This window comes from Microcaecilia unicolor, chromosome 2, assembly GCF_901765095.1.
Source record: "Microcaecilia unicolor chromosome 2, aMicUni1.1, whole genome shotgun sequence".
Lineage (NCBI taxonomy): Eukaryota > Metazoa > Chordata > Amphibia > Gymnophiona > Siphonopidae > Microcaecilia > Microcaecilia unicolor.
This window is the reverse complement of record NC_044032.1, coordinates 172,095,942-172,112,169: the sequence shown is the minus strand read 5'-3', so window position 1 is coordinate 172,112,169 and position 16,228 is coordinate 172,095,942. Positions and strand designations below refer to the sequence as shown.

At 40.8% G+C, this 16,228-nt stretch overlaps 1 protein-coding gene across 2 annotated transcripts in view; it reads right to left on the bottom strand.

Annotated features, from left to right (window-relative positions):
• Positions 1-919: 919 nt before the first annotated feature.
• KCNN2 (potassium calcium-activated channel subfamily N member 2) overlaps positions 920-16,228 on the bottom strand; it is a 306,088-nt gene continuing 290,779 nt past the window's right edge. The window contains exons 7-8 of one of the 2 annotated variants that reach the window (XM_030192324.1): positions 13,319-13,388; positions 920-1,502 (exon numbers count right to left, since the gene is read on the bottom strand). In XM_030192324.1, the coding sequence (XP_030048184.1) occupies positions 1,215-1,502; positions 13,319-13,388 (358 nt within the window). In that variant the 3' untranslated portion in view covers positions 920-1,214. The remainder of the gene's footprint in view (positions 1,503-13,318; positions 13,389-16,228) is intronic. The other variant, XM_030192323.1, reaches the window with a different exon arrangement.

Genomic DNA, 16,228 nt, shown 5'->3' with positions numbered 1-16,228 from the left:
CCAGCTAAGTTTGGTGGCCAAATTTAGCCACCGAAATAGCAGGCCTATCTTTGGCCAGTTTCAACTTAACCAGCCAGCCCTGAATATTGACTTGGCTGGTTAACTCCTAAGGTTTGAATATTGGGCCCATGGTTTTTACATTTAGGCTTTAAGGGCTCCTTTTACTAAGCAGTGGTAAGCCCAACACGGACTTACCGCTCACTATACAGGAAGTACCAGCAGCCCGGCATTATTTCCCACCCCTAGCGCATCATTTCTGGCACTACAGAAATGTATTTTTGTAGCGCCAGAGCATACCCGGCGGTAATCAGGCAATGAGTGGCGGTAAGGCTCCCTCGAAATGGCCACGTGGCAAGTGCTTTATTTGCCACCCGGCCATTTCCTGTAGGAAAGTGAGACTTCCCTTTTACCAGCTGCGGTAAAAGGGGCCTCGGCGAACATATATAACAAGCGTCGACGCCAGTGCCAACACCCTTTTGCTGCAGCTTGGTAAAAGGGCCTTAAGTTTACAGAATGAAGAGGAAGGAATATATGCATTTTGCTTTCAAAAGTTTACATTTTAAAATCAAAGCTCTACTCATGGAGATAGGCTTATGTTTTACTCATCAGTACAATGATATTCGACTATATGAAAATCTGACAATTTTGCTTTCTAGTTCATTAACAAGAACTAGCAGCGCAAAAGTAACATTTGAAATCCATGCATAACTCAGGAACAATAATGAACAATGTGAATATGTACTACAGTTAGTGATGGAATATTTGTGTACCTACAAGACTGATGGTTGTACATGGAAGCCTGTAAGTGAATCACTGTTCTAGAGGCAACAATCATTGTTCTTTTATGCATTTGTACCTTCTGAATTAGAACTTAGAATAACACTAAATAATGTGAAATTAGTGACCAAGCAAAGATGTGCAGAAATTAACATTTTATTATATTATATAGTAGTAAAGTTTTTTTAAGTGCATGAATAAAAAGTTAGTGAAATTACAGGAGGAATAATCTATATAGCAATGATAGGTTCATTCACTGTGCATCTGAAAAAAAAAGTTCTCTTCATTTGGCCTAAAACTTTGTGTTCAGGTCCCAGGATTCTGACATCAGAATCTGGATAACACTGATTAGAACCATAGGGCTTTACAATAAAAGCTAAAATATTGACCATATGATGGCAAAAAAGTCTTTATATTTATAGATAACTTATTCTCTTCTAGCTACTTTCTGATGAAGTTGGTGGTGCCGTGGAGGACGACCTCCTCCTTCTTGACAAGGACCGTGAGCGCTCAGCACTGTAGGCAACGTGCTTGTCGTAATTTTGCAGCTGGGCTTCAACCATGTCCCTCTGCTGCTGGCTAATCGTCTGACTTATCAGTCCAGGGAGAGCTTGAATGCTGCCAATTAATGTCTCTAATTTAGTCTCTAGAACAACAATCCTCTTCTCAAAGTCTTCACTTCTTTCATTTAAATCAGAAATCATGTCATACATGATGTTTTGTGTCTGAAATGAGAAAACAGATACGCAGAAAGTCACTCAAAGCTGATAGCTACAGCAAAACATTAAGGTACGGAAAGTGCAAAACCTTATGGTTACTGACAGAGTAGGTTAATGAGCTTGTTTTAACAGCTTATCTCAATGACATACAAATGAGTTTTGAATTAATTTATGAGTGTTAGCTTAAGAGGGGACGTTATCAACATGGACTACTGCTAAAATGGGTTATTTTACCCGAAATTGTGCTATTTTAGTACAGGGTCTCAAATAGAACCCCATGCTAAAATAGCATGACTTGTGGTAAAATAACTCAATTAACAATAGCCCACAATGATAACTTCCTCCTTCAGGGGTCCTTTTACCAAGCTGCAGGAAAAAAGGGCCCTGCAGTAGTGGCGGGGGGTGGGGGGGGGGATTTTTCCCACACTCCAGGGCCCTTTTTATCGCAGCAGGTGAAAAGCCCCCGACAAACATAGCCATGTGGTAAGAGAACTCTTACCGCGTGGCCATGCGGAAGGGAGCCCTTACCGTCACTCTTTGAAGTGGCAAGAAGGGCTCCCATGGAAACCAGGCAACGCACGGCGATGCCCCATTATCGCTGGGTTACCACCATGCAAGCTATTTCTGGGGTTTTTCTTTATGTAATCATACAAGCTGCCTAACAAATTATCTAGCCTTGGAACCTGAGTCCTCCTTAACTGCATAGTTAAACTCCTCTGGAATCATTGATCTGTTGCAAGCAAGCAAATTGATGGTCCTTCTGGAAGACATTATCAACTGGACACTACTTCATAACCTGCATAATCTATCTTCATAACAAGCAGAGATGCCAGCCCTCTGAGATAAGCTGCAGTCACAGGCCACCAGTCAGTCACCATACTGGGACCAGGCCAATCATGGCATTATAGAGAGACCCCATCCTCATCAGTGAAGTCTTCAGTGTAGGCATCACAGGCCCTCCAATTAAACAACCTCCTAATGCTGTGACAACTTGAATAGAATAATGGATAAATAATGGAAAGAACATCACAGTGAACCTTTACTGCTCAAATAGTGTAATACAGCCTGACTATGCTATCATATCTGTCTAAAATGATACTGTATGCCCCTGAAGCAAAGGAGAGAGAGCAGGCCAGAACCCTGATGCAGAAGGGGAGCTTCCATTACTTCTTCTGGGAGACATTAAAAAAAAAAAACTGCTACACTTGGAGAAAGGGAGGAAAGTCAGAGACAACAAAAACTCTACTTTCACAATTTAGGGCAGTATCATTTACAGTAAGGCACAGACGCTAGTGGAAGCTACTACGGACTCAAAGTGCAATTCCCTGACTCTCTAATCACAATATACTTACTTCTCCTACCTTGTCCAGAGGCTTAATGCCAGGACTGTCTCTGGAACACCTAATCTGTTTTCCTGCAGTACTGCAAGACTTCTATGCTCCCTTATACTAAGCTGTGTTAAAACTCTGCAGTTACAGGCGTAATGTCTGCGGAAAAGAAAGGCTGCTATGCAGAGCCTAAGTGCAATAAAAGTGAATTATCATATGTGGTAAAATAGTTATGTCGGCACACAAGAAATCAGAAGGCTTCCCATCATCCTATGACAGTGATATTCACTCCCAGTCTTCAAGGACTGCAAACAGGTTGGGTTTTAAGGATATCCCTAATGAACATGAAGAGAGAGTTGCATGCCTAGGCAACTCTCTCTCTCATGCATATTCATTAAGGCTACCCTGAAAACCTGATCTGTTGGTGGCCCTCTAGGACTGGGAATGAAGACCAAGGTCCTACAATATTAAAGAGAGCAGAGGTGGGAAAAGCACTTTGGGCAGTATTGCAGTGTAGCAGTCCGGTCAGTCAGAATCTGATTTGGACAATGGTTAAAGGAATGGTGGAGGAGAGGAAGAAAGCATAGAAATTACAAGAAAAGATATGTGGGACTGGCTGGCTGATGATACAGCATTTCAATTAGAGCTGATATCAAAATAGCCGTCACCCATCTGTGAAGGGAAATGGTAGAATTTGGTGCTAGAGTGGGATAGCTGCAGCTTAGAGGAGAACATCAGAAAGAAATGCTGAAAGACCTGCAGCACTAGTTCGAGAGCATGGGAACAAGTGTAGTAGACCTGATGGAGAAAACCAAAAACCTTGAAAAGAGATTAGAGTAATATAACGGTACAAGCAGTGCCTGAGGAGCAGGCATATCAGGACTGTGGCAAACGTGGAACAGATCAATAAACTGGTATTATCCTATGATGAGGAGGCTCCAGAAATGCTTGTAGACAATAGGAGCTTGGCCCCAAGCATGGTAAGTGGCCAAAAGACATAGTAGGCTTCATTTACTATTTTTCTAACAAGGAGGCCATTATGAAGGAAAGCAGGACAACTAGGAATAGTCCAATGAAAATGCAATTCTCCCTTTTCACCAATCATTCTGCAAAAATGAAAAGAGATAAAGGATATGACTGAGGTCTTAAAAAGAGACAAAATTAAATATAAATAGCTGTTCCTCTATGGAATTTTTTTACCCTCAATGGCAACACTAGGAGGGCAAAGATAGCAGAAAAGGTGTGGAAAACCCTAGCAGCAGCAGCATGTACTAAAAATCTGCCAAATCAAAAAGATACAAAAGGACAGAAGAAGAAAGGCATAATAGAATGGCCACACTGATAGAAAACTCCCAATGGGAGGAAGCGCTTGAACACACTGTTTAATAGTCAAGGGAAAGACATATCCCAAAGACAGCTCTCAAAAGGAGGAAAACTGATCCTGGGACAAGGGGTCATGGGTAGTGATCTCAGGTGCGAGTGGAGACAGATGGACTTTTGAGTTTGAAAGTAGGTGATCCAGAAGAAGATAGAAGAGTGGTGAATGAGGTAAGTATGAAAAATACCTGAGGACTGTGAAAATAGTAAGAAGCATGTCGGGGGTGGCGGTGGTGGTAGTGGGGGGCATAGATTGTATAATAAAAGTTATGGCGGGGATGAGGAGTTACTGAGTAATATAAGCATATGATCAATTGTTCTTTGAGGGTGCACTCTTCAACAGGAGGCACCAGTAGTGGAGGATAGCTGCTACAATTGGAAGGAGGAGAGGTGGGAATTGAAGGGTAGGAGTAGTTAAGAGCTGGGGGTTGGGAACTTATTCCTGAATCCGGTTAAGAGGAGGGTTACAGTCTAGTGTATGTGTGTTTGTGAGCAGTTGTTTGGATGAATATTGAATGACACGATGTAGGATTGGATCATGGAATGGCAAAGGGTTAATGAGGAAATTCTATAAACTATGTGCTAATATATATATTTTATTTATTTATTTATTTATTTGTTTGTTACATTTATACCCCACATTTTCCCACCTATCTGCAGCTTCAATGTGGCTTACAAAGTACCGTAAAGGCGTTTGCCATTTCGGTTGATAACAAATACATGATTGTGTTGTGGTCAGATGAGATAGAGGTTAATCAGGCGTCATGGATCAAGGGAAAGAGGATAGTAACAGTACGATCTTTGATCATGTTGTGTTGCAGGGTGTGGGGATTTATGTTGGATTGTTGGGATAAGCTTTTTTGAAGAGGTGAGTTTTTAATGACTTCCTGACCCGTGTTAAAACAAGCGAGATTTGTTTTTTGCAAAATGTAATAATTCTCACCTCCATCCATCCATGTCCAGCAAACTTCCACTTTCCCCTGCCCTCCCCTCCCCCGATCCATGTTCAGCAACCCTGCTCTCTCCCCTGCCCTCCCCCCATGTCCAGCAGCCCTCCTGTATCCCCTGGCCTCTCCCCGTCCACCAACCATCCTCTCTCCCCTGCCCTCACACGGAGGTGAGAGGCGCTGTCATGTCAGTGCAGGGGGCCCGATATGGAGGGGGCGGGAGCGGCGGCAGCGACGTCGGGGATGGGGGGGTTGAGGTTGGTGCACCGGCGACGTTCTTTCATCTCCAGGCTCTAGCGGCAGCGTCCGTTTCCCTCTCTTTTCTGCCCTCTGACGTCATCACGTCTTGACGCGAGGGCGGGACAGAGAGGGAAGTCTCTACTGCACATTTGCGGGTGAGTCGGTCACTTGTCATTTATATGTTTGAGATATATATATATATATATATATATACATACATACATACACACACACCCCTACTTTCCTTCATAAAATAGGCTCCTATCGTGCATTTCAGGCACCTAATTGTAGGTGTCATATAATACAATAGTCCCCATAAAGGACGCCAATATTTAGGTGCTATATTTGCTCGGATAGTGTACCCATTCTATAATAACACTTATGTACGCAAGTATCACCATCGCTGGTGCGCCTAAATTTAGGCATGCACATTTACACCAGGTCTATGGCTTGTATAAATGGGAACACTTAAAACTGATATTTACATTTGTAATTTACAGTACATAAGTAATGCCTTACTGGGAAAAGACCAAAGGTCCATCAAGCCCAGCATCCTGTCCCTGACAGTGGCCAATCCAGGTCAAGGGCACCTGGCAGCTTCCCAAATGTACAAACATTCCATACTATTCCTGAAATTGTGAATTTTTCCCAAGTCCATTTAGTAGCGGTCTATGGACTTGTCCTTCAGGAAACTGTCCAAACCCTTCTTAAACTCTGTCAAGCTAACCGCCTTCACCACGTTCTCCGGCAACGAATTCCAGAGTTTAATTACGCGTTGGGTGAAGAAAGATTTTCTTCTATTTGTTTTAAATGTACTACACTGTAGTTTCATCACATGCCCCCTAGTCCTACTATTTTTGGAAAGCGTGAACAGACGCTTCACATCCACCTGTTCCACTCCACTCATTATTTTATATACCTCTATCATGTCTCCCCTCAGCCATCTCTTCTCCAAACTGAAAAGCCCTAGCCTCCTTAGTCTTTCTTCATAGGGAAGTCGTCCCATCCCCGCTATCATTTTTGTCGCTCTTCGCTGCACCTTTTCCAATTCCACTATATCTTTCATGAGATGCGGCGACCAGAATTGGACACAATACTCAAGGTGCGGTCGCACCATGGAACGATACAACGGCATTATAACATCCTCCACACCTTTCCTAATAATACCCAACATTCTATTCGCTTTCCTAGCCGCAGCAGCACACTGAGCAGAAGGTTTTGGTGTATTATCGACAATGACACCCAGATCCCTTTCTTGGTCCGTAACTCCTAACATGGAACCTTGCATGATGTAGCTATAATTCGGGTTCTTTTTTCCCCACATGCATCACCTTACACTTGCTCACATTAAACGTCATCTGCCATTTAGCTACCCAGCCTCCCATTTAGCCGCCCAGTATAAGTAGCCCGCATAAATTGCAGCCATGCCTATGCCTATACCCCTAATCTGTGAATGCCCCTTGCATTTAAGCGCTCAGCCATTTTAGCACATATTTACAGAATAGTACTTAGGTGTGCTACTGCCACTTACCCACATGAACAGTAGTATTCTGCTTATATTCAGGTGCCCTGTTATAGAATGAGGGAATAAATGTCTTAATGAAAGACAGCTGTAGTTTGAAGAGGTAAAGAGGCTGGGGTGGGATATAGTTATGCTGTAAGAAACAAGTTTTAGAGTACAGAATGAAGAAGTGTTGAGAGCTAAAATGTTTCCACAGATTGTTTTGCAGTGTAAGTGGTGGTGGTGGTGGTGGGGAACAAAGTGGCTTTTCAATTATAATTAAGACCTCATCTTTCTCCTGTAGATGGTACATAGGGTTTTAGATGGGAGATATATTTTAGTGAGGTGAACATTATTTGGGTAAATATGGAAATTGTTAAATATGTATGTACTTGATAAGAATCAAAATATTTTTGCAGAAGTAATGAGTAAGGTGGTATACTTGATGTGCATGTGTGTGGGGAGGGGGAGGGAAAGAGATTTCATGGTGATTATGAATCTTTTCAGAGATAGGTCAAGAGTGACTAAAGATGTGGTTAAGAAATCTACAATTCAATTATGATGCTTTTTGGATTATTTTAAAATATCTGGAGAATGCAGGGATTCCTCCTTCTACTTTCTTTCGCATAAGCTGTACATGCATATGACATGATTTTAATTAAAAGGAATTTGCTCCCATATGTGCTCCAGAGTTTACAATAGGGAATATCACATTCTTGGACTATGTACTAGTGTGGGTGGGTGGGTGTTAAAGGAGTTAAATTAATGGAAGGGCAGAAATTTTGGAGGTTTAATGAATCTTTGCTAACAAGAAACTGAAAAGACAATTCACAGGCAATTCAAGTCTACAATGGAAAGGAAGAGGAAGATAAGTTATGTGGTTAGAGGAAGAAGCAGCGTTTAAGTGTGCCAATAACTTTAAAGGAAGTCCTTTGTGATAAAGCTCTAAGGGGCCCTTTTACAAAGGCATCCCAAAAACTAGCCTGCGGCAGTGTGGGCACTTGTTTTTGGCATGCGCTGGACCCTTACTGTACTGCGTCTGGAAAAGGGATTTTTTTTAATGGGCAGAAAAATGGATGTGCGGCAAAATGAAAACCAGCGCGTGTCCATCTTTGGCCTGAGACTTTCCCGCCACGCATTGACTTAGCGGTAAGGTCTCATGAGCTACCTGGGTGGTAAGCATGCAGCGCGTGCCAACTGCTGTTTACCGCTGGGTAGGCGCCTCGCAGTAGAAAATAGAAAATATTTTCTACCACGTGTTTTTGGTGCATCCCAAATTCAGAATTACCGCCCGGGTCACGCGGTAGCCGGGTGGTAATGACGATTTGGTGCATGCTGGATACGCGTAGGCCCTTACCTTTGTAAAAAGGTTCCTAGGTTTGAATAGGCTAATAGGCTGTTTTTATGAAGAGGAATTGGTGGGACCTCTGACTAGACTTTTCAATGGGTTGTTAAATGGGTATGGGTAATGCATTTGACATGCTTCCTTTCTGTGGTGCAACCAAAGAGGTTTACATATTATATACAGGTACTTTCTCTGTCCCTAGTGGGCTCACAATCTAAGTTTTTGTACCTGGGACAATGGAAGGTTGAGTGACTTGTCCAGGGTCACAAGGAGCTACAGTGGGAATTGGAACTTAAGTCATTGCACTAACCATTAGGCTGCTCCTCCACTCCACTGGCATAACTTTATAACCATCAATGAGACAGGCAGCTGTAACAGTTATCCCCCCAAATTTTATTGTGTATATTAATGAGACTGGTAGAGGCAGACCAAGTAAGTTTGTGTCTGGGAGGCAAGCTGTGGACAGTATTAAGAGAAATTTCCACTTACTGTGGGTAGTTCAGAGAGGCAGAGTATCTGCTATGTTATTAGCTATTGATGCTGAAAGGTATTTGACAAGGGTGAATTAGGACTTTATGCAGGAAGTGCTTAGGAAATTGGAGCAAGGGGAGAATTACATTCAGTGCATTGCAAAATAATTTTCTAGCCCAGAGGTAAATGTTAGAATAAATGGAAGCTAATTGGAGCTCTTCCCATTAGGCAGAGGAACCAGCCAGAGCTATTCACTCTCACTGCTTGTGTTGAAGAAAGAACTTTTAGCGTAAACCATTAGATGAAATGGAGATATTAGAGGTTTAAGGGTTGTGAACAAAGACCACAAAATAGCTTTAATTGCAGATGACATCATGCAGTGAATTTTGAGCCCCACGTTATTCTTGCCTCTCATAATGAAGGAGCTTCAAAGGTACAGAAAAATATTTAAGGACAATATTGATCTAACTTTGATGTTAAATATAAATATGAAATCTCAGTTGAAGTTCTATCTGAAAGGAATTCTATTCAAGTGGGCTATCAGCTGCTTGAAATACTTGGGAGTGAACATTATAAGAGATGTAGCTAAATTATATGAGGCAAAAAGAATTAAATAGATAGACAAGAGGGTATATCTCCTGGTGAGGGTGAATAGCTGCAATTAAAATGTGTATTATAACTTAACTCATGGTTAACCAACTGAGACAGGCTACCGCGTGACCACATTAAGGGGTTTTGCAGTTTGCCTGTTTCCATGAATTATTGAATTTTTCCATCAGGGGGTATGGGAAGAGACTGGGTGTGGAAGCATTAGCCAGTAAGCATATGACACTTACTGTGCGGTAACTGGCAAATGCATAATTAACACAGGACCACTTACTGCCTCCTATATAGGAGGCAGCAGGTACTTCCAAGTTAACCGGGATGAGGTACCGAACCTTAATCTGGATGTTAACACATGACCTGCAATAAAAAAAATAGAGGGCATGCCCCTTCTTGATACAGCATTAGTTTTGGGTTTGCTGTGCATTAAAATCCTGCTTTTTTTGTAGAAGGGTGCTTATATTCCAAAAAAAGTCATATAAGAAAGACACCACTCAAATACATATATGAAGAGTGATCCTTTTTGTTTTGTTTAATTTTTGAGGCTTTGAGATTCAGCCTGCGGTACGTGGAGTTTTTTGCCCAATGATAGAATTGCAGCGTGAGTTATATAGCACTTTACCTACTAAGCACCAGTTATTTTTTGCTAGAGCTATTTTGCATGGTATTAAGTCATCCCATCCCTTTATCATTTTCGTCGCCCTTCTCTGCACCTTTTCTAATTCCACTATATCTTTTTTTAGATGCGGAGACCAGAATTGAACACAATATTCGAGGTGCGGTCGCACCATGGAGCGATATAAAGGCATTATAACGTCCTCATTTTTGTTTTCCATTCCTTTCCTAATACCTAACATTCTATTTCCTTTCTTAGTTGCCGCAGCACACTGAGCAGAAGGTTTCAACGTATGATCAATGATGACACCTAGATCCCTTTCTTGGTTGGTGACTTCTAATGTGGAACCTTGCATGATGTGGCTATAATTCGGGTCCTTCTTTCTCACACGCATCACTTTGCAATTGCTCACATTAAACGTTATCTTACATTTAGACGCCCAGTCTCCCAGTCTTGTAAGGTCCTCTTGTAATTTTTCACAATCCTCCCATGATTTAACAACTTTGAATAACTTTGTGTCTCAGCAAATTTAATTACCTCACTAGTTACTCCCATCTCTAGGTCATTTATAAATATGTTAAAAAGCAATGGTCCCAGCACAGACCCCTGGGGAACCCCACTAACTACCCTTCTCCATTGAAAATACTGACCATTTAACCCTACTCTCTGTTTTCTATCTTTTAACCAGTTTAATCCACAATAGGACACTACCTCCTATCCCATGACTCTCCAATTTCCTCTGTAGTCTTTCATGAGGTACTTTGTCAAATGCCTTCTGAAAATCCAGATACACAATATCAACCGGCTCACCTTTATCAACATGTTTGTTCACCCCTTCAAAGAAATGTCATAGATTGGTGAGGCAAGATTTCCCTTACTAAATCCATGTTGGCTATATATGTCTCATTAATCTATGCTTTTTTAATATGCTCTGTACTTTATAATAGTCTCTACCATTTTGCCTGGTACCGATGTAAGACTCAACAGTCTATAATTTCCCGGATCTCCTCTGGAACTTAAAAAAAAAAATCGGCGTTACATTGGCCACCCTCCAATCTTCCGGTACCATGCTTGATTTTAAGGATAAGTTACATATTACTAACAATAGTTCCACAAGTTCATTTTTTAGTTCTAGCAGTACTCTGGGATGAATACCATCCGGTCCAGGAGATTTGCTACTCTTCAATTTCTCAAATTGCCCCATTACATCCTCTAGGTCTCTAGAGATTTCATTTAGTTTCTCTGACTCGTCAGCTTTGAATACCATTTCTGGCACCGGTAACTCTCCAAAATCTTCCTTGGTGAAGACTGAAGCAAAGAATTCATTTAATCTCTCTGCTACGGCTTTGTCTTCCCTGATCGCCCCTTTTACTCCTCGTTCATCTAGCGGTCCAACCAATTCTTTTGTCGGCTTCCTTCTATTAACGAATCTTGAGTTCTCTGCAAGTATAAATCCATCGGACCCGAAGCAGCTGGGGATCTTAGCTGCTGGGAAGCTGCAGCTGCAGCTTTTCCCCTTCTCTTTGGCATAAGAGGAAAAAAATCAAAATTTAGTGGATATTCGCAGGAGTGCTGTCGCATGTCCGATTCACTCGGCAGCCATCTTGGACCACCTTCTCACAGCTTTTCAATTAGCTAAAAAATCACTACTAGGTAATTCTGATAATTATCAGAACAAAATTTTTACTTTACACTATACTTTAGAGCAGAACTTCCTCTCACCAAAGGGTCACAAAAAGGTTAAAGTCTATCCAAAACATAGTCACACTTTAGCTCTCACTTCCACTCACCAAACTTCTTCATATATTAGTCCAATACATTTTTATTTCTTCAACTCACATGTTAACCTCCAAGACTCCCAGACATACTATTGGATTTTTTAAAAGAGTAAATCAATCATAAGGTCATGTTTTGAATAGACTGTAATTTTGCTAACAACTGCTTGGAACAGCCAATATAAATAACATTACAGTAATCCAACAAGCTTAGTATCAATGCTTGTACAATTACGCAAAATTGATCTTGTTCAAAGTATTCATGTACTCTATGAAGTTTGTGCATGGTAAAGAAAGCTCGTTGGATTAATATATTTACCTATGTCTGTAACGTAAATTTGTAATCCAAATAAACTCCCAAAATTCTAGCAGACATTGAAAACTGATTAATTTCTTTCTTCTGATCCTCCTCTTCTCTAAACCATCTTTCAGTTCTTGTCATCCTCTTCTTTAATTCCCTAATTTTCTTTTTGCTTGTACATCTAAAGCAGGTTTTATCGTGATGCCCCTCATCTCATTTTTTTTATTTCTACCTTGCAGATGCAATCTTACTTATAGAAATAACAGATCAGCAACCAGGAATAAACTGTCAAGTTCTCATCAAGATCCTCTCCACTCCTATCCTTGAAGTGAATTCCATTTAGCTTATCATACAGCTCAATTAATCTATTTCTGGAATGAACTCCAGTGCATATGAATACTGGAGTCCAAAAAAGATGCCATTAGAAAAGACCTGACAACCTCGCTTTTTAGTGCACTATTATACAATTTTCAATGTTATCAACTTGATTTTAGGATATGCTACATTATATTTGTTATTAAGAAGCAATATGTGTGCTAGTACATTGCTTGGATTTTCTGAAACATACACTATCTTGTTGTGGTTTTTGTTAAGAAAGGTGGTTTATAAATTATTCAATTTCAATTCAGTTCAATTCAATTCAGTTGTATACCGCTAATATCCCCTTTCCAGAATTCAGTGCGGTTTACATTCTAGGTGAGACAAAAGCAGATAGTATTAGTATGAGGTATAAGAAATATTAGAGACCATAGGTGTAATGCATGAGACTAAAAACATTAAAAGAAAGGATATCGATGATACTAGGAAGTAGAAGTCATGATGGATTATTATGAAGCAGTCTTTGGGAAGAGAAAGGTTTATAGCCTCTTTCTGAAGTTTAAATAAAGTTAAACTAACCAAGTTAGGACCTATCCTTCGACATCTCACCTTGTTTATATGCCTTTTGACTGGTAGAGGTCAAATGACTTCCTGAAATCAAAGTACACTATAAGCAGTCACCTCCACCATCCACTTCATGTTGACATAACATCATTTTAGTGAAACCATGCTGCTTCAGACACTGCAATTTGCTGGCTTCAATATACTGCTATCTTTGCTTTATTAGTGGAAATTCCATTTATTTCCTACCACACAAGTCAAATTAAATGGCCTATAGTTACTAACCAACTCTCTATTCCCAGTTTTGTGAGGTCTGCCTAGCTCCAAAGTTATGTGTATCTATCAAAAGTGATTGAACAGAACTGTCCATAGAGCTGCTGGATCTTCCGTTAAATTAAATATGTGGTCTGCAATGGTGAAGCCCATGACACCTACTAACCTTTGCCAGGTCCACCAACGTGTTTGCTTGATCATTCAGCTTTCGTTGTTCCATTTTTACACTTCTTAACCTAAAACAATGAAATCTGGCAATTAGATATTTCATTTGATATATCATGGGTTTCAAAGTGCATGCATGTAACTTGCAAGAAAAAAGTTATTATATGAATAATGTCTTGGGCACTTTTGTGCCAAATCCAAACTGGTTATGTTATTTGATAAAATGAGATGCATGCTTCTTTAACAGTAGAAATTAGAAAGCAGAAAGAAAGAAGATGTGATGCCCTCAAATTACTGTTTTCCATGGTTTAAGTAGAATTCAAGAAAGAGAGACAAGGGTTTATTTACAGTATATGAAAAAAAAGCCAAAACATTCCTTCAAGCTTTAGTATCATAGCAAATAGACATAGGAAGAAATGGTTAATAGTCTTCCTATGCCTACATGACTATATACAGGTAAAGTATTAGCCCTGATTAGTCTGAAATGGATTGAGTTAGGTGTTTAAACCTGATGAAAATTAAGTGATAAGTGATATTCCAACTGACTTAAATAATACCTTTATCTGACCAGCAGCTAAAAACAAGGATTTCTGGACCAATCTCTTATTTGTTCTCTGTTAATCTGTTTGTAACACATTCCTAATTGGCCTTGTGTTTCAAGGAGAATCAAATACTTTCTCACATCTTACTGAAGCACAGCTGACTTATGTTGCAGAGCACTGTAAACTGCAGCTACACACTGTGGTAAAGGATGGGAAAGCTCTGTTCAGCTGCACTGCATTCTCCAGGCCTATTTATCTTTCCTATAGCAATAACCCAGGGGGAAAAAGCAGAGCATAAACTAAGACCAAATGCTACTACTGCTACTACTACTACTACTACTATTTAGCATTTCTATAGCGCTACAAGGCATACGCAGCGCTGCATAAACATAGAAGAAAGATATTTTGCAGTGTTTTGTTTGGAGGAAGTTCTAAGTAGCTGTATTTGCTGATTTGGTGTGCTTTTGTTACAGTTATTATTGTAGTCTCTAAGCCTGGAAAGGAGACATTCAGGTTGGGCTTTGCTCACTTCCGCTGGTATTTCAGAAAGAGATCTGACAATGTAGAGCCTCTTCTAAAATATCTGCGGAAGTGTATACATGTTTACTGGCATGTGCAGTTGGAGCAGCCAAATGTAGCAGGGCGCCAACATTTAGGTGCCATATCAGCACAGGCAGTGAGTCTATTCCAAAAGAACATTTATAGGTGCCATAGGAGCAAAGCTCTCTGGGTTCTGTGGGTGCTTGAGAACCCCCAGTATTGGGTAAAGTCCTTGACTGTGTCTAGGGAAGGAGTTATTTCCATTGGGTTTAGCACCCTAAATCATTTTGAGAAGTCGGCTCCTATGATAGGCGCATATGTATTTTTATAAAATACTAGCGTAAACCAGCATCAGTGCGCCTACATTTACGGCAGGCATAAATTTTGGCAACAATATGACAATTATACGCATACAATACAGTTTTCTGTAAGTCAGGGATGCTCAGTGTCAGTCCTTGAGGGCCGCAACCCAGTTGGGTTTTCAGGACTTCCCCAATGAATATGCATGATATCTTTTGCATGCACTGACTCCATTGTACGCAAACAGATCTCATGCATATTAATTGTAGAAACTCTGAAAACCTGACTGGGTTGCGGACCTCAAGGACTGACGTTGAGTACCTCTGTTGTAAGTTATGTGCATAAATGTCAGTCATACCTATGCCCCGCCCATGCCCACTCCTCTGACAATTATGTGCTAAAGCACTTTAGTGAGTAATCATAGAATAGCACTCGGGCACACCACTACCACTTACACACGTAAGAGTACACTTACCTGCATGGATAGCAGTATTTTATAAATTTGTGTGCAAGAGGCACTGAAGTAGAATGAGGGGGATAACATTGAAAAAAAATGATTGGCTCAGACGTAGAAGCTTCCTTGTGGAGCTGATAGTTGAGGGGGGGGGGGGGATTCATCAAGTGGTGTTAGTGCCATAATGCACGTTATTTGGCCCTAATGCTGCTTGACTTAAAATATCGCCAAATATCATGGCCAAATTTAAGTCGTTGTGAGTTAGGGAGTAATGAGATGCAAAATATGCAAATGTATATTTTGCATCTCATTATTATGTAAATACTGTTACGGTGTATCTACGCAGATCCTGTTAATGCCAAAAAAGCATGGTAGAATAACCCCAGCTTTATGCTGGGGTTATTTTACCATCCTGAAGCAATCAGGCTTCAAAGCTGTGACCCGATGCTCCTGGGCTGGGTCCCCCCTCCTCATTAGCAATCCCCCCTTCTTGATCAAGACTTCCTATGGCTTTGCCCCCCCGCCCCCCAAACAGGCTATCTTTCGCAGCATTGGTGGTCCAGTGGGGGGGGGGGGGGGGGGTTCCGAGGGGTCTTTGGGCAGGACTGATGCTCAATCACTCCTGCCCTGTCCAGCACTGCTCTCAGAATGGCATTCCTAGGGATAGTCATTATTACCTCATGTCCATTTTTATTTTTTACATCCCAATTCCAACTACTGCAATATGCTTGCCTCTGCATTCACTCGCATCATTTGTTCCCCTTTTCTTCTTCTGCTTTTCAACTGCTTTTGACTTAATTCTGCATTTCCACCATTTTTATTCTCAGTGGTAAGCCTTTTTTCAAATATGATATACTTGTTATTTTTAATTTTCCCACAATACGTGCATGAAGTTTATTTCAGGATGTTTATGTTATAATATGACTACTCCACTATCTTTCTGCCATCTGATAGTTCTTTTCATCATCACTGGGTTTACATTTACACAACAATTGCATTTTACAACGTGAGTAGCCCTTCTATAACCCTGGTTTTTGTTCTTACTTCCTTTAGTGCACAATGTGGTCCTTCTGCT